Source organism: Diplotaxodon limnothrissa, linkage group LG17 (assembly GCF_057381915.1).
Source record: "Diplotaxodon limnothrissa isolate DT_005_m linkage group LG17, D_limnothrissa_male_GT1.1, whole genome shotgun sequence".
Taxonomy (NCBI): domain Eukaryota; kingdom Metazoa; phylum Chordata; class Actinopteri; order Cichliformes; family Cichlidae; genus Diplotaxodon; species Diplotaxodon limnothrissa.
This window is the reverse complement of record NC_140612.1, coordinates 16,909,720-16,933,109: the sequence shown is the minus strand read 5'-3', so window position 1 is coordinate 16,933,109 and position 23,390 is coordinate 16,909,720. Positions and strand designations below refer to the sequence as shown.

The 23,390-nt window shown below is 40.7% G+C and overlaps 2 protein-coding genes across 2 annotated transcripts; both read left to right on the top strand.

Annotated features, from left to right (window-relative positions):
• On the top strand, positions 1-2,197 carry LOC146614802 (multifunctional protein CAD-like). Its single transcript, XM_085375423.1, has 5 exons — positions 1-139; positions 246-428; positions 1,168-1,272; positions 1,714-1,962; positions 2,061-2,197. Exons 1-5 carry the CDS (start codon positions 110-112, stop codon positions 2,154-2,156), a joined length of 663 nt encoding a protein of 220 aa, XP_085231549.1. The 5' UTR covers positions 1-109; the 3' UTR covers positions 2,157-2,197.
• Positions 2,198-5,379: 3,182 nt separating this feature from the next.
• On the top strand, positions 5,380-9,791 carry LOC146614801 (piwi-like protein 1). The gene is made up of 9 exons (XM_085375667.1): positions 5,380-5,561; positions 5,726-5,798; positions 6,038-6,238; positions 6,590-6,693; positions 6,932-7,002; positions 7,087-7,240; positions 7,528-7,653; positions 7,778-7,925; positions 9,648-9,791. Exons 1-9 carry the CDS (start codon positions 5,413-5,415, stop codon positions 9,789-9,791), a joined length of 1,170 nt encoding a protein of 389 aa, XP_085231793.1. The 5' UTR covers positions 5,380-5,412.
• The last annotated feature ends 13,599 nt before the right edge of the window (positions 9,792-23,390 follow it).

Sequence of the window (23,390 nt, the reverse complement as noted above, 5' to 3'; positions counted from 1 at the left end):
CGTCCGAGTTTCTCGCTCGTTCCCCTTTGTGTCCAAGACACTGGGAGTGGACTTGGTGGCTCTGGCTACCCAGTACATTATCGGGGAGGACGTGGAGCCAGTGGGCCTGATGAAAGGGAAAGGGATTGTGGGAGTCAAGGTAAGTAGTGTGAAAGCAATCATAAATATTTCCCTTCATGTTAAATCACTTTTGTCTTCTCATCTGACTGAGCATCACGGATTGCTTTCAACCAAATGTCCTCCAGGTCCCTCAGTTTTCTTTCTCTCGGCTGGCCGGAGCTGATGTGGTGCTCGGGGTGGAGATGACCAGCACTGGAGAAGTAGCTTGTTTTGGGGAGAACCAGTACGAGGCTTACCTCAAAGCCATGCTCTCCACAGGCTTCAAGATCCCCAAGAAGAACATCCTGCTCTCCATCGGCAGCTATAAGGTACTTAAAGGTTTCGACTGACAAAAACACAACAGATAGGGATCCAGATGTGAACAGTGAGTTCAGCTCACAAGTGATGCAGCTGGAAGTACGAATGATGCATTTTAGTGGCACATTAAAGTCTAGTCACAACTGTGGGTTATGTTTGGCAGATGTTTTTGTGGCTGATCAGTCACATGGGAATAAACAACAGATTTTATGCATCTGCTACTTTTCTAACGAGAAAAGCAACAAACCTTGATTATTTGTTTTTGCAGCAGCTGTTGATGATTCCACCAACAGCTGATAACTGTAAATATTATCACCATGAGACCAGATGTAGTTAAACTCGATCAAAACCATCTCAGCAACACAAATGGAATAAAAATCATCGAACCACATTTTTTTCTGCGGCGTTGAAATATTATGATCTGTTTGCCTGAATATAGAAAATATAAAAACTAGATTAAGGGGTGACCGTGGTTCAGGGAAGTCTAAAGATATGAATGCTGGGTTAAAAAAACAGCAAATGGAACTGTATGAAAAGGCCATCGATGTCAGATAAGATGAGCTGAAACTGAAACTGTCTGTCTACCACAATAGATTTAAGAAGTTTAAAAGTGATCTGATTTTAAGGAGCATCTGCAGAGTGTTCCGGTTGTGTGAAGCATAGTAAACGAAATAGATTTTTCCAGCTTTCAGCACTGATGTTATGATTTTATGGTTTATCCAAACTATTTGCATTGACTTGTGTTTGCAGAACAAGAGTGAGCTGCTGCCCACCGTGCAGGCCCTGGAGTCTTTGGGATATGACCTGTATGCCAGCATGGGCACGGCTGACTTCTACACAGAGCATGGAGTCAAGGTAATTCTTTTAACACAGGCTTCGTTTTTTGGAGTAACAAACTTTATTTAAATCAAAATCGACTTATTTTGCAGTGGCACATCTGTGAGTGACTCATGAATATGGTCGTGTTTATGTGTATTTGTTTTTAAATGCTTTAATCCTGGTAACCCTTTACATCTTTATCATTCCTCTTGAATTGCACATTAAACCAAAGATTCCAGATGAGCAGCACTTATACATGGATACAATGTAACTGTAAAAAATGTTTTATTTTGCTAGAGCTTTTGAAAAACAGCAGAAATTTATTTCGAAATGTCATTGCTCATAGTTGTGGCGTTCACTTAAGTACTTTAATAACACTCTATTTTAAGTATTAATCTATGACAGGATGAAATCAGGATAGAAACTTTAAGACTCTTTAAGATATTGTCTTTAAGTTTGTTTTGTCTCCTTGTACAGGTGACTGCAATCGATTGGCCGTTTGAGGAGTACGATAGCGATGAATGTGCCACCAAAGAGAAGCAGCGCAGCATCATGAACTACCTGGAGGAGAACCACTTCGACCTTGTCATTAACCTCTCCATGAGGAACAGCGGAGGTCGAAGGCTCTCCTCCTTTGTCACCAAAGGCTACAGGACCAGGCGTATGGCTATCGACTACTCTGTCCCGCTCATCATCGATATCAAGTGCACCAAGCTCTTTGTTCAGGTACGCGATCTGTTTTTTGGGGGAGGAATTGTTTGTTTTTTGTTTTGTGTGATGTGGTTCTATGGGAACATGATTAATAAAGGGTGACTCGTTTGCAGGCTCTTCGTCAGATTGGAAGGACTCCACCAGTGAAAACTCATATTGACAGCATGGCATCCCAGACACTCGTCCGTCTGCCCGGTGAGTGGTCGTAAACAGCAACAACAACACTAATGTCATCTTAGATGTTTGTTTCTGAAACAGGAATTCTTGAGTCTTTAAAGCAAAGTTGTTCAAAAACTGAGGTTCTTTAAACAGTAAATACTTCATCCTACTAAAAGCTTTACTAATTACTTGCACTAATAGTTCAGCTTTTCATTTTAATTCTTTTTCACATAGTACTGTTTTTTTCAGTTTTTTTCTAAATATTTGAATTCAAGCTATGCAGACAAACTAGTACAAAGATACCGGGTGAAGTATTTTGGTTTTTGATTGAATCACAGGTCTCCGGACCGTGCTCTCTCGGGCTCCGTGCTCATGTGTTTAAAAATCTCTTAAACCATATTAAAATTGTTTAGTTAAACTTGTGCTTTTGTAACGTTCAGTATGGCCACAAATACAGGCTGCATGCCTTGGGGCAAAACTTTATTTCGATTTATATGCATTTGTAGATTTAGAATAAAACTCATACTCAGAAAAAAACTCTCGCGATCCCCGCAGCCCCCTTAACCTAATCCTTAGAAACATAAGCAGGGAAAACTCCTTAAAAAATCCTCCTTGTGTCTGAATAGGCTGAACTGTGAGATTTGACAGTTTTATGATTCTGAGTGTTTACTTGGCTTAATTTAAGTTTTTTTTAATCACCACAGCATGTAATTTACTCAGTACTCTGAGTTCTTTATTGCTTCCAACAACTGCAGAAATGGCATTTAATACAGGGGTGTTGACTTCAAAGAGCAATTTTATTTGCCTCTGACCTGTCAGCAGGTGAGGTGAAAAGACTCTACAGCAGCATTTCTACAGTCATGCTGGAAAAACAATCGCTCACTACACTGGTATCACTTTTCTGTTTGCATCACACAAGTTAAAGGACACTTAAAACAAAATCTGAACAACTGCAGGCCTTACTTACCTCAGTTAAGATTCAAAACCCTGAAGAAGAATCTCCAGCCATCAGTTTGTGTCCTGAAGCACTTTGGACCTGGAGCAGGACAGTGATTGAATGGCTCAAAAAAAAACTAAGTGAAGGCTTTGGAGTGGCTGGGTCAAAGCTTAAACGCAAATCTCATTGATGTGCTTTGATCTTAAACAGGCTGTTTGTGCTGGAAAACCCTCCAGTGTGGCTGAATTAAAACAATTCTGGGCCCAAATTCCTCCACAGCAATGTGAAACACACGTAGTCAGTAATTGCAAAAGTTTGATTGCATTTGCTACGAAGGGTGGCACAAGCAGTTATTAGGGTTAAGGGCTTATAACGTCTTTGCTCCTTAATAAATGAAAAACTGTGTTTTGTATTCTTCCCTTATCTTTGTCTTATATTGATATTTGTTCCAATATCAGAAATATGTAAGTGTGATAAATATGCAAAAAACTATGGAATTAATAAGGGGCAAACACTTTTTCACAGCACTGTATAAACCTCTTGATTGAGGGCTGTAGTCTTGCAGTAGCAGAAGAAACACAAGTTTGATTTGTATTTTGTTATCTAATAAAACGCACGAATGAAAAAGATGATTGTGTTTTGGCTCGTCTAATAAACGTGAATGGAAATGAACGAAGAAAACAAAACAGAAAAGTTGGTTAGGGAAAAAAATTTAACCAGTTGAAATTTGTAGAAAATCCCAAGTTTCTATTTCTTTAAATTAAAACAATAAATTCAATAAGTGAAAGACGTTAACTTTGTCCCCCGGTGGGTTTTAAGCAGTTTGTGGTGGAACAAAAGTGACCGAGGTCAGTGGGTAATTTCGTCACGCACACGCTCTGTGGATGCAGGTCCAATAAGTCGACTTCCTGGATAACTCCCACAGCGCTTCCACTTCTTCCAGCTGCTGTCGTCCTGACCTGACTCTGGTCATCACTTTTTCCCTTAAAACACCCACATAACCCACACCGTGTGTTCCTGTCAGCTCTGCTCATTTCTTTCAGATGTAAAGCAGCAAGTTTGAGTACTAATGTCAAACCTTGTACTGGTTGTAGAAGCTGAGTACTCTCTCTCTCTTTTTATAGTTGTACTTATAAGTCTCAGTGCATTTAAGAAGGTTCATTAATCAAGCAATATTTCTGTATGACCTTTCAAGCCTGGAGCTACTACTGCAGCCGAGTACTGTTTAATGAAATGTAGAAAGACTAATAATTTCAGAGCACGCTCAGTAGAGTGTCTCTTCCTAATTGAGTCTCCCATGATGGGAATTTATATCAAACATTATTTCTGATGTTTTTTCCCTATCCTCCTCCCACTCTTTGCCTGTGGATATGTGATTATGTGTCTTCATGAGTGTATTCTCCTTTATTTTGTACTCTCTATGGCAGTGTTGTTGCATGAATTCATGTGCCCGTTTGTGACACGTCATCAGATGTGAACCAGCGCCACACAGTGTGTTCAGTCATCACCGCTCACCTTTGTTTCCTGATGGCGTTCTAATGCGTTTACACCTTTTTTTCCCCCTCCGATCTTTTACAGGTAAAGAGGACGAGTTTCCCAAGAAGCCTCTAGGGCAGCTTCCTCCTGAGATAGCCGCAGCAAACCACGTGGCCAACAGTCAAAGCCACGCGGAGCCAGCCGAGCCCCCCAGGGAGCCAAGTCCTCTACCGGACCCCCAGCGGGACGGACGGCCCCCGAGCCGAGCCCACCGGGAATCGCTGGAGAAACGGATCCGTCACCACAAGGGGGACAAAAGGGAAACCCACTCGAGGGGGTCAGGTGAAATCTCAAATGAGACACAAAAGCAATCCACCTACACCACACCAGAGAGGGGGGAGACACCGCTGTCAGCCCCCACCCCAACACCACAGATGACCGCTGTGGATGGAGGAAAGGCTCACGCCATCGCCAACCACAACTCCAACGCAGCCTCTAGCTCCCGCAGAGACATGCCTGGGCCCCAGTGGGTCAAACCCTCCGAGACTAAGCTAGAAGCTTTGCGGGAAATTCAGATGAGCCGAGGGCCATCGCCGGCTCCTTCCAGCCCAGATGACACCGCTCAGCCTCACCGCCGGCCACGCTCCAAGGGCTACGCCCCCGGCACCGACCGAGGCTCCAATGCCTCCCAGTATGATAATGTACCAGGGCTGCCGGAGCAGGACTTCGAGATCCTGGAGCTTGAGAAGCCTCCGTCCAGATTGAGGCCCTTTCGGTATAATTTCTTCTTCTCAGTTAATTAAACAGATACATTTAAGGGCTCATTTAATATGTTTAATATAATTATCACATAGTATGACTACAACCCCTGGGCCGCTGACTGGGCCAAAGAGATGCGTGGATTAGCTGTGATAAGCGCTCCTCCCTTGAACAACTGGCTCCTCTTTCACACCCGTCGTAACGGCAATGAAGCCAGTTCTCTTCTACAGACCCTCAGCAGAGTCTCAGGCCCACTGGGAATCGCCATGGGAAAACCTGTCATGTGAGTTGAGCATTTTTAAGTATTTCTGCAACACTTTTTTTTTATCACAATGGACTGTCATGTATGTAAAGTGAAATTTTTGACTGTAACACTTGTAGGTTTTTTTTTTTCTTGTCTTGTCTTTTAATTCACAAACGTTATCATGCATCCTTGTTTTTCTATAGGATACAGTATGAAGATCATCAGGAGTCTCTCCTCACAGCCCTGCGGCACAGTGTCGGACCCCAGATAGAGATGGTTGGTGATGTGTGAAGTGCACACACTTGTACATTTACTTTTCAGTTTTCAGGTCTAAAATGTTTTTTTATGAACCACATTTGCATTTAAATGCTCGAATTGTAGCCATTTTTTTATAACTGACAGAAACTGCAGGTCAGTGTATTGTAGTTATGTCACAATGCATTTTTGTCATCAGGGATCTTAATTTTGACGTTTCCCAAAGCGGTACCAGACCTCAGGGTGTTTCTGTTTGTTAGGTGGTGGTAGTCCTCCCCAACAACAGGAAGGATAAGTATGACAGCGTTAAGAAGTTCCTTTGTGTGGACTGCCCCACTCCCAGCCAGTGTGTGGTGGCCCGTACCCTCAGCCGACCTCAGGCACTCATGACTATAGCTACAAAGATTGCGCTGCAGATGGCTTGCAAGATGGGAGGGGAACTCTGGAGTGTGGAAATCCCTGTAAGTCCCACACAAACTAAATACTTCAGATGTCAGAGATTAAAGTTTAAGGTGTTTTGGAAAGCAAAGAGTAGTAACTTTTGAATTGATTAAACTTTCTGGTGCTTTAGATGAGAATGTATTTTTTTTTCTCCTTTCATCCAAAACTGGTTTGATTGGGTTCACAATGCCTCTGACTGTCCTTGGGATGACTTCTTAAAAATAGATCCCCAGTTTGATCTCTGGAGGTGCAGAAATCATCTATGGTTCTGTAGCTGTCCAACATTAAGAAAAAGAAAGAAAATCTGCTAAGTCATACATCCGGAGCTACCTGCTGTGGCAACCCCTTGTGATATTGTCATGTTTGTGCAGCTCAAACAGCTGATGATCGTGGGCATCGACTGCTACCATGACACCGCTGCTGGGAAAAGGTCTATTGGTGCTCTAGTGGCCAGTCTCAACCAAAGCATGAGCAGGTTGGTTTCTGTAACTGAGGTGGGAATTCACACTGGGAGCAGTGCAATGCTCTCGGTTATGTTCAACATGTGCAAACAAGGCCTCACTTGGCGTTTTGTGTGTGTGTGTGTGTGTGTGTGTGTGTGTGTGTGTGTGTGTGTGTGTGTGTGTGTGTGTGTGTGTGTGTGTGTGTGTGTGTGTGTGGTTTCCCAGCCTTTAAATGCAATAGTACAGTTAATGATTCAAATGTTTTTCAAGGTGGCTCTCAAAGTGTGTGCTGCAACACAAAGGTCAGGAGATCATGGATGAGCTGAAGAAGACTTTGAGTGGCAAGTTTCTTTTGTCATTTCAAAAACTTTTACTTTTAAATACACAGAGGATCTCAGAAACTGTCTTAACACTTTGTTTTCCAGCTGCCCTGAAAGAGTATTTGAGGTTCAATGGCTGTCTGCCTTCACGCATCATCGTTTACCGAGACGGAGTGGGGGATGGGCAGTTGCACAGTGTGGTGAACTATGAGGTTCAGCAGATCATGGACTCCATCAAGTCAGTGGGGCAAGACTACAAGTGAGTCTTTACATCTCCAACGGTTATGGTGTTTTTTAAATCTCTAAAAACCGTTGCCCTCAGAGGCAGTTAAATTTGCACTGTGGGGTTATTGATAATACAAATGGTCATACATGATTCCTTCCTTTGATTTGAGAATTGTAAGGACAGTAAAGTAAAATGACTGGTTGGAACATGGACGTTTTTGTAGTGCTGTTAGTATTTATTCCTGAGCATCTAAAGAACAAAGTTGAGATTATTTAGTAGAAGTGTCAGGTTTTCCCAGAGCCTCTGTCTTTTTGTTGTAGCCCAAAGCTGAGTGTGGTGGTGGTGAAGAAGCGCATAAGCAGCAGGTTTTTCGCCCACATAAATGGCAAGGTGTCCAATCCTCCTCCTGGCACCATCGTTGACGCAGAGGTCACCCGGCCAGAGTGGTACGTCTTGTTTTGAGGGGGGCGGGGTTTTTGTTGTTTTTTTGTTTTTAGCTGTTAACGGTCTTTTGATATTTACATAGGAGCAGTTGTATTGTGACAGTACTGTTGCACGTTTGTTTTCTAGGTATGACTTCTATATTGTGAGCCAGGCTGTTCGCAGTGAGAGTGTCTCACCAACCCACTACAATGTCGTGTATGACACCAGTGGACTCAAGCCAGATCACATGCAGCGGCTCACCTACAAGCTCTGCCACATGTACTACAACTGGCAGGTAGGCTGGCATCAGAGTGACCTTTTTGAGTAGAAATCTTTCTACACTGAAAATGTTGTCTTCATCTAAACTGGTCATAATCAGGCGTCTTTCTCCTCAGTGTTTTTAAGGAGTTTTCATTAAATGATGACGTTTTTGAATGATCGACTCTAATTTAAAAATTTACAAAGCAATACAATTTAATTTTAATGGAGGGAGAATATCAGTCAAAAATCAATGAGTGATATAATTATTTGATCCCCTACAACCCAGCCAGAATTCTGACTCAAATTGGCAAATTACAATCAATGAGTTCAAGAGTGTCTAATTATAAAGCACACCTGTCTACAGAATCAATTTCTTCAATTAATTATATTTTTCAGTAATTGAAAAAGAGCTGTCAAAGGACAAACAGGGAATGGGATGTAAGAAGGTGACAATTACTGGTGCAATTATCTGGAAATATAAAATGACCATCAGTTGCCCTCGGTTTGGAGCTCCACATACGATCTTTGCTCATGGGGTGCACAAGAAAGGTGGTCATCAGCACAAAACTACATGCCAGGAGCGTGTTAGAGATCTGAAGGCAGCTGGGACTACGGACACCAGGAAGGCACATGGCACACCCATCTTAAGTTCGCCAGTGAACAACTAAATGATTTAGAGAAGGCTTTGAAAGTGCTGCGGTCAGATGAAACCAAAATTGAGCTCTTTGGCATCAGCTCAACCCACTGTATTTGTGGGACAAGAAATGCAGAGTATTGCCAAAGAACATGATCTCTGCAGTCAAACATGAAGGTGGAAACTTTGTACTTTGGAGGTGTTTTTCCGATAAGAGCACAGAAGACTAAAGGTGGGTCCGAATTAGGGCTGCCACAAACAATTATTTTGATAGTCGACTAGTCACCGATTATTTTTGCGATTAGTCGACTAATCAGATCATGCATCCATTGGACGTAAAACGTACCGCTTATTGCACCAGCAGCATCTGCTCTTATATAACTATCATTAGGCTTCCTCTTCTTCAAGGTTTAACGGCAGCTGGCATCCTTGTACATGCAGTGCTGCCATCTTCTGCTTCAGTCCGTTATTACACCCTTAAATACTACTACTTATTCCTGCGTCTTTTGGGATCTTACAAAGCTTCAAACGACACATCAACTATTAAATTAGTCGTCGACGATTTTGATAGTCGACTAATCGTGGCAGCCCTAGTCCGAATCAGTCTTCCAGCATGATGATGACCTAAAACATACCGGCCAAAGAAGTAGTACATTAGGGTCATTGAGTGGTCTATTCAGTTTCCAGACCTCAATTGTATAGAAAACCTGTGGAGGGAGCTTAAGCTTTGAGTTCCCAAGTGGCAACTGAGAAACCTAAAGGACTTAGTTTCTGTAAAAAGGACCGGGCCAAAATCACTCCAGAGATGTGTGCAAACCTGGTGACAGACTATACGGCTGTACTGGCCAAGAGTTCCTTCACAAAGTACCCACTTGTGTTTTACTTGTGTATCAAATACTTTTTTTCACTCAGTGACATGTGAATCCATTCATAACTCTGATATAATGTTTTTTTTTCTGTATTTGTTAAAATAAAACTGCCATTAAAAATTAGACTTCATTTCTGTGTAAGTGAGCAAACGTATAAATTCAGCAGGGATCAAATAATTTTCCCCGACTGTGTAAATGTCACTGACTTTGGCATTGTGTTGGTCATGCCTGATTGTTTTTCTTTGTGCTTTAGGGGATCATCAGAGTGCCTGCTCCCTGCCAGTACGCCCACAAGTTGGCTTTCCTTGTGGGTCAGAGCATCCACAAAGAGCCCAATATGAAACTGGATGACCAGCTTTTCTACCTTTTAACCCTTGTATGGTGTTCGGGTCTGTGAGACCCGTTTTCAGTTTTTTTTTGAAAAGAAAAATTAAACAATTTATTTTTTCAACCTGAAATTCATTGGCTTTGGCTTATTTTCTGTGAAGAACATAAACTAATTTTCAATGACCTCATACTGTACCTCCCCCCACACATTTACATTACATACAAGGTGTTCGGGTCCACTGGACCCAGGTCTAATAAAAGTGTTGAAAGTGTAGGTCCTGTGTTCCCACACTCTGTCTTCCTCCTTTCTGGTGCTGCTGATAGTGTTTTCTTCCCCTCCTGCTCCCGCACAAAGTTGCAACATTGTTGTCTGCTCTTACATTCCCACACATTTTACCCTCTTTCTTGAGGGATCCAAATTTTATTTTCTCATACCCTGTCCCACCTGCAAATTAGGGGCATAATACTATAAATAAGACTTTGCCAGTGTGGTTCTTTATCACAACTGATCAAGATGGCAAAAGATTATCTGCTGCGAGGGCCATCCAATTGATTTTGGAAGAGAGAGGGGCTTCGGATGATGATGTTGACAAAGAGGTTTCAGAATATTTCACATTTCTGAAAATTCAGAGTCTGACAGTGACTTTGAAGAAGAGGATGAGGTTGAGCACCATTTAGTAACAAAACGAAGACGAGTACCCCATCTGCTGCCAGCTCCAGGACCAGAACAAGCCCACCAGACGGCAAGTGAAGAAATATGGATGTCAATAACTGGTGAAATTGAATGGTCTTCTTGCCCAAGAAATGAGCCACCCTGCAGAGCTGCTACTGGCCAGGGCCAACGGCTGACAGTTACTCATGTGCAGGACATCAAGTCTTCATTTGAGCTTTTCATCCCAGATTCCATCCAGAAAATTATTCTGGATTGCAGTAATCTAGAAGGAAGGTGTGTTTTTGGAGAGAGGTGGAAGGAGATGGACCAAATTCCTCCAAGAACCCCAAAGGCCTACTTTGGGGTTCTTATCCTTGCAGGAGTTTTCAGGTCCAAAGGGGAATCCACAGAATCCCTGTGGGATGCAGAAACCGGCAAGAACCTTTCCGTGCATCAATGTCTCTGGAAAACTTCCACAAAATTTCCAGGATTATCCGTTTTGATAACCGAGACGACAGACCAGCTCGACGGCAGAGAGACAAGCTACCTGCCATCAGGACAGTGTGGGATAAGTGTGTGCACCACCTCCCCTGTCACCATTGATGAGCAGCTGATCCCATTTAGTTGTGAAACATATTGCTTCACGTGTAAATGTGTTGTGTCTTTCCACTCACTCCACTTGATTATAACTGATTTATTTTTTTATAACATTTTATAAAAAAACAAAAAAACAAAAAACGAGAAGCACATTAATTCATAAATGTGATCTAACAAAGGGAAAGGGAAAAAATTAACCATGTTTGCTGTTCATATGTCTTGTAATTGGGATGAAGTAAACATCTGTTGAGTAATTTAACATAAAATTGTTTGATAGTGTTAATTTGGAAAGCCAAAACTCTAGCGGGTCCACCAGACCCATGAACACTGGCTGAGTAACAAAAATATGAACACCACACAAGGGTTAAATCTGTTGGACCCATAAACAATATTCAAAAATTGTCTTTCCATTAAATGCAAATTCTTTTTTTTCAACTGCTTGAACTATGTTATTTTAAAATTGACAGTAGAGCAGAAGTCACTGCATCATTTCATCATCAACACGAACCTGAAAAAAGCTGTCTGATATATAGATAAAATAATAACAAACAAACAAACATACAGATATCACTAAACAAAACACCTTATCTTGGTTTTCTAGGTGTTGCTGATGGTGACATAGGAAACTTCAGGATCCACCTAAACAATGAAGAGAAAAACATGCTGACTCCTCAGTAATATCCATCCACTTATCCTTTTCAGTGTCGCGGGGGGTGCTGGAGCCTATCCCAGCTATCATAAGGCGAGAGGCGGGGTACACCCTGGCCAGGTCGCCAGTCTGTCGCAGGGCCAACACACAGAGACAGACAACCATTCACGCTCACATTCACTCCTGCATTCACACCTATGGGCAATTTAGATTTTTCAATTGACCTATATCTTTACAAGTGCTTGTATGAATGGGTGAATGAGGCATGTTGTTTACAGTGCTTTGACTACTCTGGGAGAGTAGAAAATTGCTATATAATAATCAGTCCATTTACCAATAAAAACACTGCAAAACACACAAAACAAAATAGAAATAAGAAAAATGGTAACAGACATAGGAAAAAAAAAACGTAAATAGGAAAAACGAAAACAGAAATAGGAAAAAACAGATTTCCAAAAGCAAAGGGGAGTGTTTCTGGGGAGACAATAACCCGACGGACCAGTTGCAGGAACCCAAAACATGCTAGGTGTGTTTTATCATGACTCATATAATACTGATGATGGATTTTTAGGCTAATAGTTAGGCTAACACATATACCACTCATCTTTTCTTTCCTCACAAAACCGATAAATCCTCCACTTCTTTTAAGTGTCTCCCAGCGCAATTCTTAGCATATTTTGGTTCCTGCAACTGGTCCGTCAGGTTATTGTCTCCCCAGAAACACTTTGTGCTTTTGCAAATCTTTTTTTTTTTCCTATTTCCGTTGTCGTTTTTCCTCTTTTCGTTGTGTTTTGTGTGCTTTTGCAGCATTTTTCTTATTGCTGGTGTTGTCTTAAGTTGCAGTGGCCTCTCAGGGCCACCGTACAACTGAGTTCCTAGTCTCCACGATGGCCTAATCTCCTCATGTGTATTTAAAGCCCCAGTTTGCTTCTGTTCTTTGTTATGTTCTATGTTCCTTAGAGGCTAGTTTGTGAGTTCCAGGTTTTTAGTGTTGCCTGAATTATTTTGTGTTTTGCATTTTGGCCTGCTAAGGTCAGCAATAAAGCTGCTTTTTGAGTTTAACATGGATTTGAGTTCTGCACTTGGATCCTACTTTGCCAACAGTTATCCTTGAAAATATGTCTCACTGTAATGCAACATAAACAACTCTTCATTCATCACTTTAATTTCTCAGAAATGATGTCTCAAGATATTGCATTTGTGTTTTGACCTCTTACTTCAGGTTTTACGATTCATGGTGTGGTCTACTGATTTTATTTTTGGCCTAACTTTCTTATCTTTTGGATGCTTTTTCAGTTAGTGTCATGCATTTACAATTTTTTAGAGAATAAGAAGAAGTGTTTTTAACTCTGGGTGTAGTGGGAGATCTCACCGAGTTCTAATTGGTTTGAGTCTCCGCAGGGTTTGAACTCAGTCCCTGAAAAACAGACAATAGTGCGGCTACATCTAGTGGAAAACCATTTCTATGAAGGCAGTTTAGTTCTTGTTAACACTCCCTCAAAGATGAGCGGTTTATTTAATTGTCTTTTTAGTGGCAGATATAGGAATATTTAATTATATGTTTCAAAACTCACAGGATTTTCACTCTTCTGCATTTTGTTTCCTGGAAAGACAAAAACAGTCAACTCTAACATTCATAGAACAACTTACAAATGTTGTATCTGTAAATGTTCTCACCTTTCATTCTTTTCCTTATGATGAGACACACAGCTCTTATCAGCAGTGCGACCAAACCAATAGCTCCATCGATGTACCACGAAATAGCTGCGATAAAACAAATTTGAAACATTTTTGCATGTTAATGTTTGAAAAACTTTTCACACCATTTAACAGCCATGATAGTCAAGTGAACAATGTTTCCTGCCAAAACCACACCATCATATCAAATGTTACATCTTATGTTTCCTATAGGATAGGTAAGTGATTTTCTGTCATCAAAATGTAAATAATATTCATTAGGAAAAAAGATGTAAACTAAAGTATGAACTCTCCTTTTGTGCTGCTTTCAGTTTTTCTCGCTGGTTCCTTTGTTGTGTTTGCTTCAGCTGAATAAATGACAAAACCAAACCAAAAAGTGTGTCATTATTTCACAAGTTGTTAATGAAAAAAAAAGATCTTAAAAATTTAAAATCTATCAAACTAATATTTGAGGTCATCTTAAACAGTTGATCGTGAGCTCACCTGTTTCCTCACCTGAGGGCTGAGGGCTGAAGGTAAATGGCTGCACTCTTCCTGTGTGTATCAGTCACCTCACACTTCACTGTGTTGTATCCTGCTGAGTAAATAGGGTAATACTTTATAACAGAGAGAGAACATTTCACCTCAATAATCAATCTGTCTGGTTTAGTTGTGGCCTTTTCACCGATCTGTCAAAGTTTGATCAGCTGTGCTGTTAGTTTCTTGAAATAAAAAAACATTTAGTACCATCACAGTTATTATGGTCATCACATTTAGACGAGGCTGAATGACATCATCAACAATCTTCATTGAAGAAAACCAATAAAAAACATTAGAATACAGCACTTTTTACAATAAGAGTGAAAATCAATTTAGAAACAACTTTATAAACATGCTTCCCTAAAACAGCAGATCATGCTCAGCTGTCTTATTCATGTTATTGGTAAGTGATTGTAATAATATTGATACGATTATTATTTCACTGCTATAAAAATGTTTCCTGTATTCTTACCTACAATCTGAATCATCAGCATCAGACATAAAAACATTTGAATCCATCTGAATTCATCCATTCTGCTTCTCTGTCTCACTTCGTTCTTGTTCTCAGTCTCAACTGTCACAGTCTCTGAACTGATGACCCTTGATGAATACATTTAAATATTAGACAAAGATGACACAAATAAACACAAAATGCAATTCCTAAATGAAGTTGTTTATTATTAAGAGGGAAAAAACCTATATGGCCCTGTGTTAGACCAAGTTAAATGTGCGACAGTGTCAAAGTGCTATATACAAGGGTGCAGGGATCAGGTCTCCAGGGAATCTGCAGGGAAAAGCAGGGGGAACACACTCACTCTCCTTCTGTCTCTCTTGGCGTCTCACCAGTCTCTCACTCCTCTCTCGTACCAGAATTTCTGTAAGGAACAAGGGCAGGTCCAGGGTGTCTGTACACAGGGAAACGACGTGTTAGCACAAGATTCAAAATCCAAGAGAACTAGATTACTAGTGTCCTAGCCAGGACTTCACTAACATGAGTCAAGCAACAATCCAGCAAAGAGCAGTCTAACTTCTTCCCGTAAGTAGAGGCCGGTTAATGAGACGCAGGTGTTCACCATCTCCCAGGTATGTAGGCCAAAGGCGGGAGCCCACAATGGCCTCCGCCCAGGCGATAGAGGGAGAGAAAAGGAGAGAAAAACAATACCAAAGCCCACTTGTAGCAGAATATTTCTCAGGCAGACAGTGACACTATAGTTTTTAAACATAACAAAAATCAGACGACGACTGGTTTGATTTAACTGTGGTGATGTTTAGATTGCTCGAGTTGAAAAACGTGTTGCCGTCCAGTTTGTGTGAAGTCAGCATTACAAAGAAAATGCAACAACCTATTAACAAAAAGTCCTTATATTTACTGTGATAGTTGACCTGCTGCACTCTTGGTCTTAAAGCAATTAGTGTTGTTTTAAGCTTTAGAAAATGAGAAACAGTAATGTTAAATATGTATCACAATGGAGTGGACTTTGAGAGATAATTTTATCTACTCTGCAGCACAAGCTGAAAAACCAAGGCAGGATCCATGAAGCTGAAACACGTCAGCAGAAGGAGGAAAAGGTGGTGAGGCAGGAAAAAGAGACTAAGAAGGTACCTCAGACCACCAGGGTGGAGAGAGACTCATGGTTGAATTATGAGGTACAGTAAGCCTGAAAAGACAGGAGTGCTTCAGCTCGCTGTGTCGTTGTCAAAGAATGACAAAGAAAGAATCTAGTTGTCGTCCTGCAGAGGCAGCCCTCTCCGCCCATCCCAACCTTGCAGAAAAAGCTGGCAAATCTTGCGCCATCTAGGCCCTCCTCTGTTTTTAGCCAGCGCTCGTCTAGAACTCTGAGTAACTCACTGCAAATTTTTTCACATTTTGCCCTGTATGACAACTCTATAAAAAAAAAAAAAATTGCATTCACAGAATTGCTCAGTGTCAGCACCAAACCACCCACCACCCAATGAAATTCCCAGCCAGCAGGGTAAGATTTGTGCAAATTATAAACCTTTATTTTCCCGATCCCTGCCCCGCCTTCAGTCCCCTGTTGTGCTTCAGATGATCAACAGGAAGTGTTCAGAGTGCTGTCAGCCTTACGTTGGTGTCTGAGGAAAGAGCGGTGACAACTGGAGGTTCAGATGGGTTGCACAGATTCACACGAGACCCACTACAATCTGGTAAACAGGTATTGCAGTCAGGCACCACTGAACAGCAGGGTAATGTGTGCAGGCATAAGATGCCAGAACAACAGGGATTTCTATCTTTTGTGCCAGGCTTAGAATCAGTCATTTAGAGATGCTGCTGTGTTGAATTTAACCCAGTTAACCCCCAGATGTGGTGAGGCAAAGACACTGAAAGAAATCTCCGTCCCGGATCATCCGTGGATCGGGTTTCCTCCTGAGGCGTGAGCACCGATAAGCAGAGTTTTGTATCAGATTCAAAATTATTCAAAGTAACAATCAGGTATGCCGTTCAGCTGGGTTAGTTACGACGTCGGGAGCAGCTGGGAGAACAAAACGACACAGAGACTGCACGGGTTGCTTTCCCAAAATCAACTCAAAGTTTATTCTTTTGTGCAGGGTTTTTATAGGCAGAAGGGTTCGTGTGTTTTCAAGTTACAACCATATAAGGAAGTTCCCCCTAGCTCTGAAAGGGGCCTTCTATAATCTCAATATATCTTTGACAGGTCCATTAAACACTAGACAGTTAGAATCCTTTAGGGATATAAGTTTACACATGGTAGAATACTGCATGTAGTCATTTACACTAGGAAATGTTTAACCATATATGCCTAAAGGCACATAATCAATTGTATGTGAGCTTTAGCAGGCTGTAAGCCTGAGGTGCACTGAGGAATGCACTTTGTCCTATTATACCACGGCAGGATCAACGCAGCCATGCCTGTTCCAGTTTAAGTGCCTTCTTTACATATAGATGAACTGTTGGGTTTTCCAAACCAGCAGGCCAAAGGAAGTGCCCGTGGGGTCACAGAAAGAGGAAATGAAGTTTAAACAAAAGGCATTGCAGAAACAGGGTCCTTTGTATAATATCATCAAAAACAATATCCTGTAAATGCTAACCGTAGTGCTAAAATTCACAACAGTTACGATACTAACTCTGGGCTGTTAACGCGTGATCTTAATTTGATATTCGTAGTGAAGAATGTATTCAGTACAATGTTTTACAAGACATTTATTCATCTGTGCTTGTATTCAAGTTTACAGCAAATCATCTGAGAAATGCCTTTGAACTGGTGCCTGTTTCTGGGCTTTTCTTTTGACACAAACTGCTCACAAAGAAGGACGAATGCTTTAGGGAACAAAAGCTTTGGAATGTATTCTGCAAGTACAGGTCAAACGTAATAGCCTCATTGTTTTATAGCAATGCTGAATTAACTTATGTCACTGCAGGACAGTGCAGCCAGTGGGGCTAATTGTTATAGTCACTGTGCACGACAAGAAAGCATTTGACATGGTGAACTGCTGCCACGGTTTTAGAGAGACGTCTGTTTGTAATTAGAAGTAGTTGTTCTGTTTAATTTGGGGTTTTTCTCCTTTGCTTCTGCGTAGAAGACGACCAATCTGCACATCGAGAAGCTGTCCTGTCTTCAGCTAGGAGTCCTTCTCCAGCTGCTGCACATGCTAACAGGCAAAACATCAGGGAGTAATACAAGCTTTTAATGCTTATGTGAACCACAGGCGTGCTTATAATGTGTCAACCTGCAGTGAGACTGTAAAAGCAAAATCTTTCTTGATTTAATTTTCATTGCACAAATAATAACAGATTCAGGAATGTATTCAAGGAAGAGACTGGCAAAGAAAGAGTGGGATAGTCAGGGAGCTGAAGGAAGGAGTACTAAAAGGCTAGGTGCACAGCAAAGAGAGCGGTGTCACTGGCACAGGAAAAGGCTTGTAGTGAGTTGTATGTGAGGCTGGACACTAAGGAGAAAATGATTTTTAATGAATGGCAAGGCACATAAATTGTCCTGGAAGAGAGTAATCAAGTATAGAGATGGAAATGTGCTAATGTGAAGAATGTGTGTTGAGAAGAGAGAAGGAGTACTTTGGATGAAAATTGAATTAGAGAAGGAAGTGAGGCAACTCTGAAGAGGATGGAGACGGGAGGCATAGAGAGGGTAGGAGTGAAGGCTATGATAAGGTGCGAAGAGAGTAACTGTGGTGCTGGATTTGTGGATGTAGTGAAGGTGGACATGCAGGGGGTTGGTGTGACTGAGGAGGATGCTAGAAATAGAGAGATGGAGGCGGATGATCCACTGTAGCGACCTCTAAAGGGAGCAGCCGAAAGAAGAAGAAGCACAAATAATTCTAATCATGCTTTTCTTTTATTCTCAGTACTAAGCTATGTAAAGGAAGTCAAGGTTGTTTCCTCCTACAATCACTTTGTAGATGGTTTAGACTTGTTTAGATTGGTGTTCTGTCTCCCTTTATCCAAACTAAAACTTTGATGGGGGTTTTTTTTATCTTCACTGAACACTTTTTTGCTTTGTGTTTATTATTGTGCTACTGCAAGTATTTCATATATTAGTCAGTTGATTGTTACTGTAGGGCAGCTCTAGGACAATCCCTGATGTGATGTAGCTTGCTTTTATCCAGCAGATACGACATCTCATGAGGAGGTTCGAACCCTGTACCCTGACCTTCCCACTGACGCACAAAGTCTGGACATCCAGCAGCAGGCCCTTCTACGTGAACAACAGCACAACAGTTTCTATTTCTTTTAATATTAGAAGTCAGTTATTCATTAATGAATACAAATGGTGACTGAAGTTATTTAGACAGGACATTAAACAATAAACTTCCAATAAATTATGAACAATGTGTGACTGAATGTGTTCAGTGAAAGACTTTGAAAATATCGCAGCATAAAACCAGTGTAAAAGTACTCAGACTACTTTTGGGGGTATTTATTTGATGATGCAACCAGAAAATGTGCAGGTTGTGAGTTTAACATTTTCAACACTGGAGAAGAAGTACATGTACACAGACTAGCTAATGACAAACATTTTTTTTAAATTAACCTTTATTTAAACAGGTTGTTCATTTTTCTGAGCTTATCTGGTGTCTAGTTTTGGTGGCAGTAGCATAAGCAGAGAAGACCCAGACCTTACTCTCCCGAGCCAGCTCCTCCATTATTTGGGGGACACTGAGGCATTCTCTGCTGAGTGCTGTGATCTCCCCAACATGTCCTGGGTGTGTCCTGTCTGTCCTGGTGGGACATGCCTGGAACATCTCACCCAGGAGGCGCTCAAGAGGCACCCTTGTCAGATGCCTGAACCTCCTCAACTGGCTCGTTTAGATGTAGAGGAGTAGCAGTTAACTCATGCAAACCACATTTCTCCAGGCCAGTCCTAATCAGCTTACTCAGTATCACTAGATCCAATGCTGCTCCTCCAGCAGAGCACACAAAAGTAGGAGAGACCGGAGATGCCATGGCTTAGTTAGGAGACTGTTTGCTTCAAGGCCACTAGAAGGTGCTGCCATAAAACTACAATAAATGAATTGACCTTTTGACCTGCTCACACTCTTTTATGCAAAACCCTGCTGATGTTACGCACACACACACACATAAAGAGATTCTAGGTCTGACCAACCGTCTCCGCCGTGGGCAAAAAGATGACAGTCAATAAAATTCTAAAATTTTATTTATAAACACAATGAATAATAGTTAAAAGTCCAGTGTCCCATTTAGGTACAAAGTAAAAACACACAGTCCAAGGCCAGAGCCAGCTATGCCACAAAGCCAGTTGCACTCCACACGTTGTTCACTTCAACAGGGGTAGCAATTGTCCTCTGAGACCCACCACCCTGTAAGTAGAAAGCCAGTGATCACTCCATCCTCTGCAACTCAGCTACTTTCAGGCTACAGCATATAATAGGCCCTAGCCTGCACAGAGCGACAAAATAAGACAATTCACTATATAATTCACAGCCCATCCATCCCAAACATATCAGATCATTAGCGGTTTTGTCACATTACATACCTGCACTGAGAGACAAAATAAGACTAATGACGCTAAATTTAATTACGGGTCATGGACAGCCTTCATAAATGCTCATATTACTCACCCACACTGAATTCCAGCACAGGTTCATCTGGGTCCTGACTATTTCCTGCAAAATAACACAAACGTCATCAGAACATTAAGTCAGAGAAACAACATTTGGAGCTTTTGTACATGATAAATTATACTGCAGTAGTAAAACAAAGTCAAGCAGCAGTACATTTATTAAAATCACCTTCAGCTGTAATATTTAAACTGATTTAGTGTCAATTTAGATTATGTTTAGATTAAAATGAAACTAGTACCCTTGTAATGTCTTTTTAAATTAGAGGTAAATATTTGTATATTTTTTTACATAATATAATTATATTTACTGGATTTTCTCTCTATTGTAGTTTAGTATTATAGTTATTACTTGTTTTTTATTGACTTGTCTTGTTTTTACAATGATTTGCTTTGACTGCAGCCTTTAAAGAAAAGACTATCTGTTCAGTAACTATCCATCAGACTGGGTCCATGTTACCAGCCAAATGGGTAATAATTAAAGTAAGTTTTGAATTACGTATATTTGGGTGTTTAGGTGACACTTTTGCAAAAAAAAATATATATAATTAGGTTTAAAAGAACTAAACATGTATGTATTTAAAAACAATAAGTGTGTTAGAATTACTACAGCAACAGGTTGTAGCTCACTGTACTGTTTTTGAGCACAACTTTGGCGCTTTTGCCTCATTTTTAAATCAGTGATCCCAGTAGCACAGTCTAAGCAGAGACCTCAGTGCTTGGCAAACAATCAATAGAATCAATATAATTATTAAAAAGAAACAAAATAAATGCCAACCATATAAAAAACATAAACTTAAAGAAAAAACTAAACTTGATTTTATGTCTTTAGGCTATTGTTAACAGCAAGCATGAGGTTAGTGCATATGTATTATTATTGGAAAGATTACTGCAAAGAAAAAAAAAGTTGAACCAGGAGGGGGCGATATTGCTCTTCTTACAATGAGTTACATGCAGGCTATTACTTACCGTGTCACTCACATTTATTTCACAAATTAGCTGAACCCACTTAATTCGATTTAATTGTATTTATGCAGAGCTGAATCACAACAACATTCTCCTCGAGGTGGTATAGATTGTAAGGTAGAAAGTCTACAATTAAAAAGAAAAAACCTCAATACAGTGGGAAGGAACAACTCACTTTTAACAGGAAGCACCCTCTGGCAGAACCACGGTCAGGGAGCAAACTATCAAACTACGAGGTCTTTAAAATAAGATGATTATTCAAGACCTCATGTGTGATGGGAAGGATTCTGAATTTGATGCTGGACCCACAAATCATAAAAGAGAAACACTAACTCACACACACCAGAAAGTGCCAAGAATTATAATTATATGTAATTTAGTTTTGCGTTCCTTTATAATGCTTTCAACTATACAAATAAGACACTTGGGGGCGCCTGAGCCTTGTAGACACAACAAATATTGAACAAACCTCATGCGCCCTGTTGTTGACAAAACGATAAAAATGAATGTGTCTTATTTAGGTCATTTCTGTAGTTACAGAAAATCATTTGAATTCATTTTTCCTTAAATTATTTTAACCCTTATTTGATGCTATTGAAATTGGTCTGTTGCCTCAGGGCAACAACGGCAATAAGGGTTCCACAGTGTCACAGTTTTCTGCATATAGTCGATTAATAAATGTTGAGAAAACAACTAATCGATTCAATTTTTTTATTTGAACAAGTATCAAATTGATTTTCACAGAAGCGTTCAATGGAACAAATACATAAATGGTAAACTGACTGCTTTTTATATAGGGTTTTTGTATTTTGCTCGTGCATTAAAAAGCGCTTTATACAACATGCCTCATTCACCTATTCACCCAAACATTATTACAAGCACCTTTTCTACAATTAAGCTAAACATGCATAAAATGTTAGCAGTGGAGATTTGGCACCTGAAAGGACCCCCTTTGATCCACTCCTAGTTTGAGTCTATTTACATTTAAATACTGATACTTCAATTTTGCCTTGGTTTGAGCTCCATAAAGCAGGCAAACCAGAATTAATCACAGAAGGCAAAAACACTGAAACTACGTTTTAAGCTGCAAGCCAAACAAACCAAAGGTAACCGTGTTTTGAAAAGAGCTATGAAGAGAAACAGACAGACTACTGTAATTTCTCAATAAAATGTCGCTTATTATCGCTCACTCTCAAGAACAAAAACGTGAGTAATTTTCCAGTAGCTCACCATATTTGGGATCTTCTAACATCCACACTTCATGTTTAAACGGTGGTGCGGAGGCGGTGTACCGTCGCAGGACGGATGTAGCATTCAGCGCGGTGTGCCTTTTTTTCAGTTGCTAAGCAACAGATTTGTCCCGCCCCTTTCGTTATGACGAGCCGGGCCAGTCCTTTGACTGGTGACGTTACAAAGAAACCGACCTTATATATAGACCTGGCTGTTCAGTTGAAACGCATTCACACAGCGGGACAGCAGCGCTTTAAACGTTCAAACACGGAGTTTAACACAAAACAACATTTTAGACATAAAAAACAAAAAAGTGAAATGGCAAGCTCAAACTGTAACACAATGACAAATGATGAAACAGTTCAGACCAATCGGGATAATTCTACAGTACATGCTTTGGTATCCCTCTTGGATAACTTGTTAAGTAGTTTTTCGAAAAAGCAGTTGGACGCGCTTACCTCAGGCTATCCGGATTGCTTCACCGCTAAGCGGCTTGCAGGTTTTTTAAAGGACGTAATGGACCTGTGTGCACAGTCACTAGCAGTATCACCACTGAGGTCTTCCCAGAACTCCCCTGTACATGAAAACTGTTCTGTCCACACCACCACTGGCAAAACGGTTTTGTCACCTGTGAAATTTTTGGACGATTCTGCTGAGCAGGAGTTTGATACAGCACAGAATATAGATGCTAACAGCCAAGAAACAGCTAACACAGAAGAACGCTGTCAAAATGCTGACCAACACAGTGCTGCAAAAGCAGAAAACAATCCAATTCCAGATCCCCAGCAGCAGAAATCCTGTGTTGAACATGAAGCCAGCATCCCACCGTTAACAAACATAAGTCAAACGGAGTCATATAAAAAGATACAGAATCACAGATCTTCTGTAGACTGTGAGCCACCTGAAAACACCTTAGACTTTGAAAGATGGTTAGAGACATTAATTCAGGCTGTGCTTTCAAAGCTTGGTAAACTTTTAAAGTGCCCTCATTCTCACCAAAAACGTTTGTTGGATCTACTCTTGGACAAATTCAAGGGGATGGATTTGCATTTAGACCGAAAAGTGCAGAATTATTTTGACTGCATTGCTAATGCCATTTTCACTGATATTTGTGACCAATTATATAATTGGTCACTAATATCATTGGAAATGGGGAGGAGTGGGGAGGAGGATTCAATGAATTTAATGGGAGAACCAATATTTAATATCATAACTACTTCAGTATTCCAAGAACACCTGTTGGCAGTAACAATTATCGATAGACTGGAATCATATGAAAAGAAA

What these genes read in the sequence shown, in the direction of transcription:
- LOC146614802 (XM_085375423.1), top strand. Translation starts at nt 110, where the DNA reads ATGAAAGGGAAAGGGATTGTGGGAGTCAAG. An exon ending in TCTCCATCGGCAGCTATAAG is followed by an intron (nt 429 to 1,167) that starts GTACTTAAAGGT and finishes TTGTGTTTGCAG; the next exon opens with AACAAGAGTGAGCTGCTGCC. An exon ending in GCACCAAGCTCTTTGTTCAG is followed by an intron (nt 1,963 to 2,060) that starts GTACGCGATCTG and finishes ACTCGTTTGCAG; the next exon opens with GCTCTTCGTCAGATTGGAAG.
- LOC146614801 (XM_085375667.1), top strand. Translation starts at nt 5,413, where the DNA reads ATGCGTGGATTAGCTGTGATAAGCGCTCCTCCCTTGAACAACTGGCTC. An exon ending in TCAGTGGGGCAAGACTACAA is followed by an intron (nt 7,241 to 7,527) that starts GTGAGTCTTTAC and finishes TTTTTGTTGTAG; the next exon opens with CCCAAAGCTGAGTGTGGTGG. An exon ending in GAGGTCACCCGGCCAGAGTG is followed by an intron (nt 7,654 to 7,777) that starts GTACGTCTTGTT and finishes TTTGTTTTCTAG; the next exon opens with GTATGACTTCTATATTGTGA.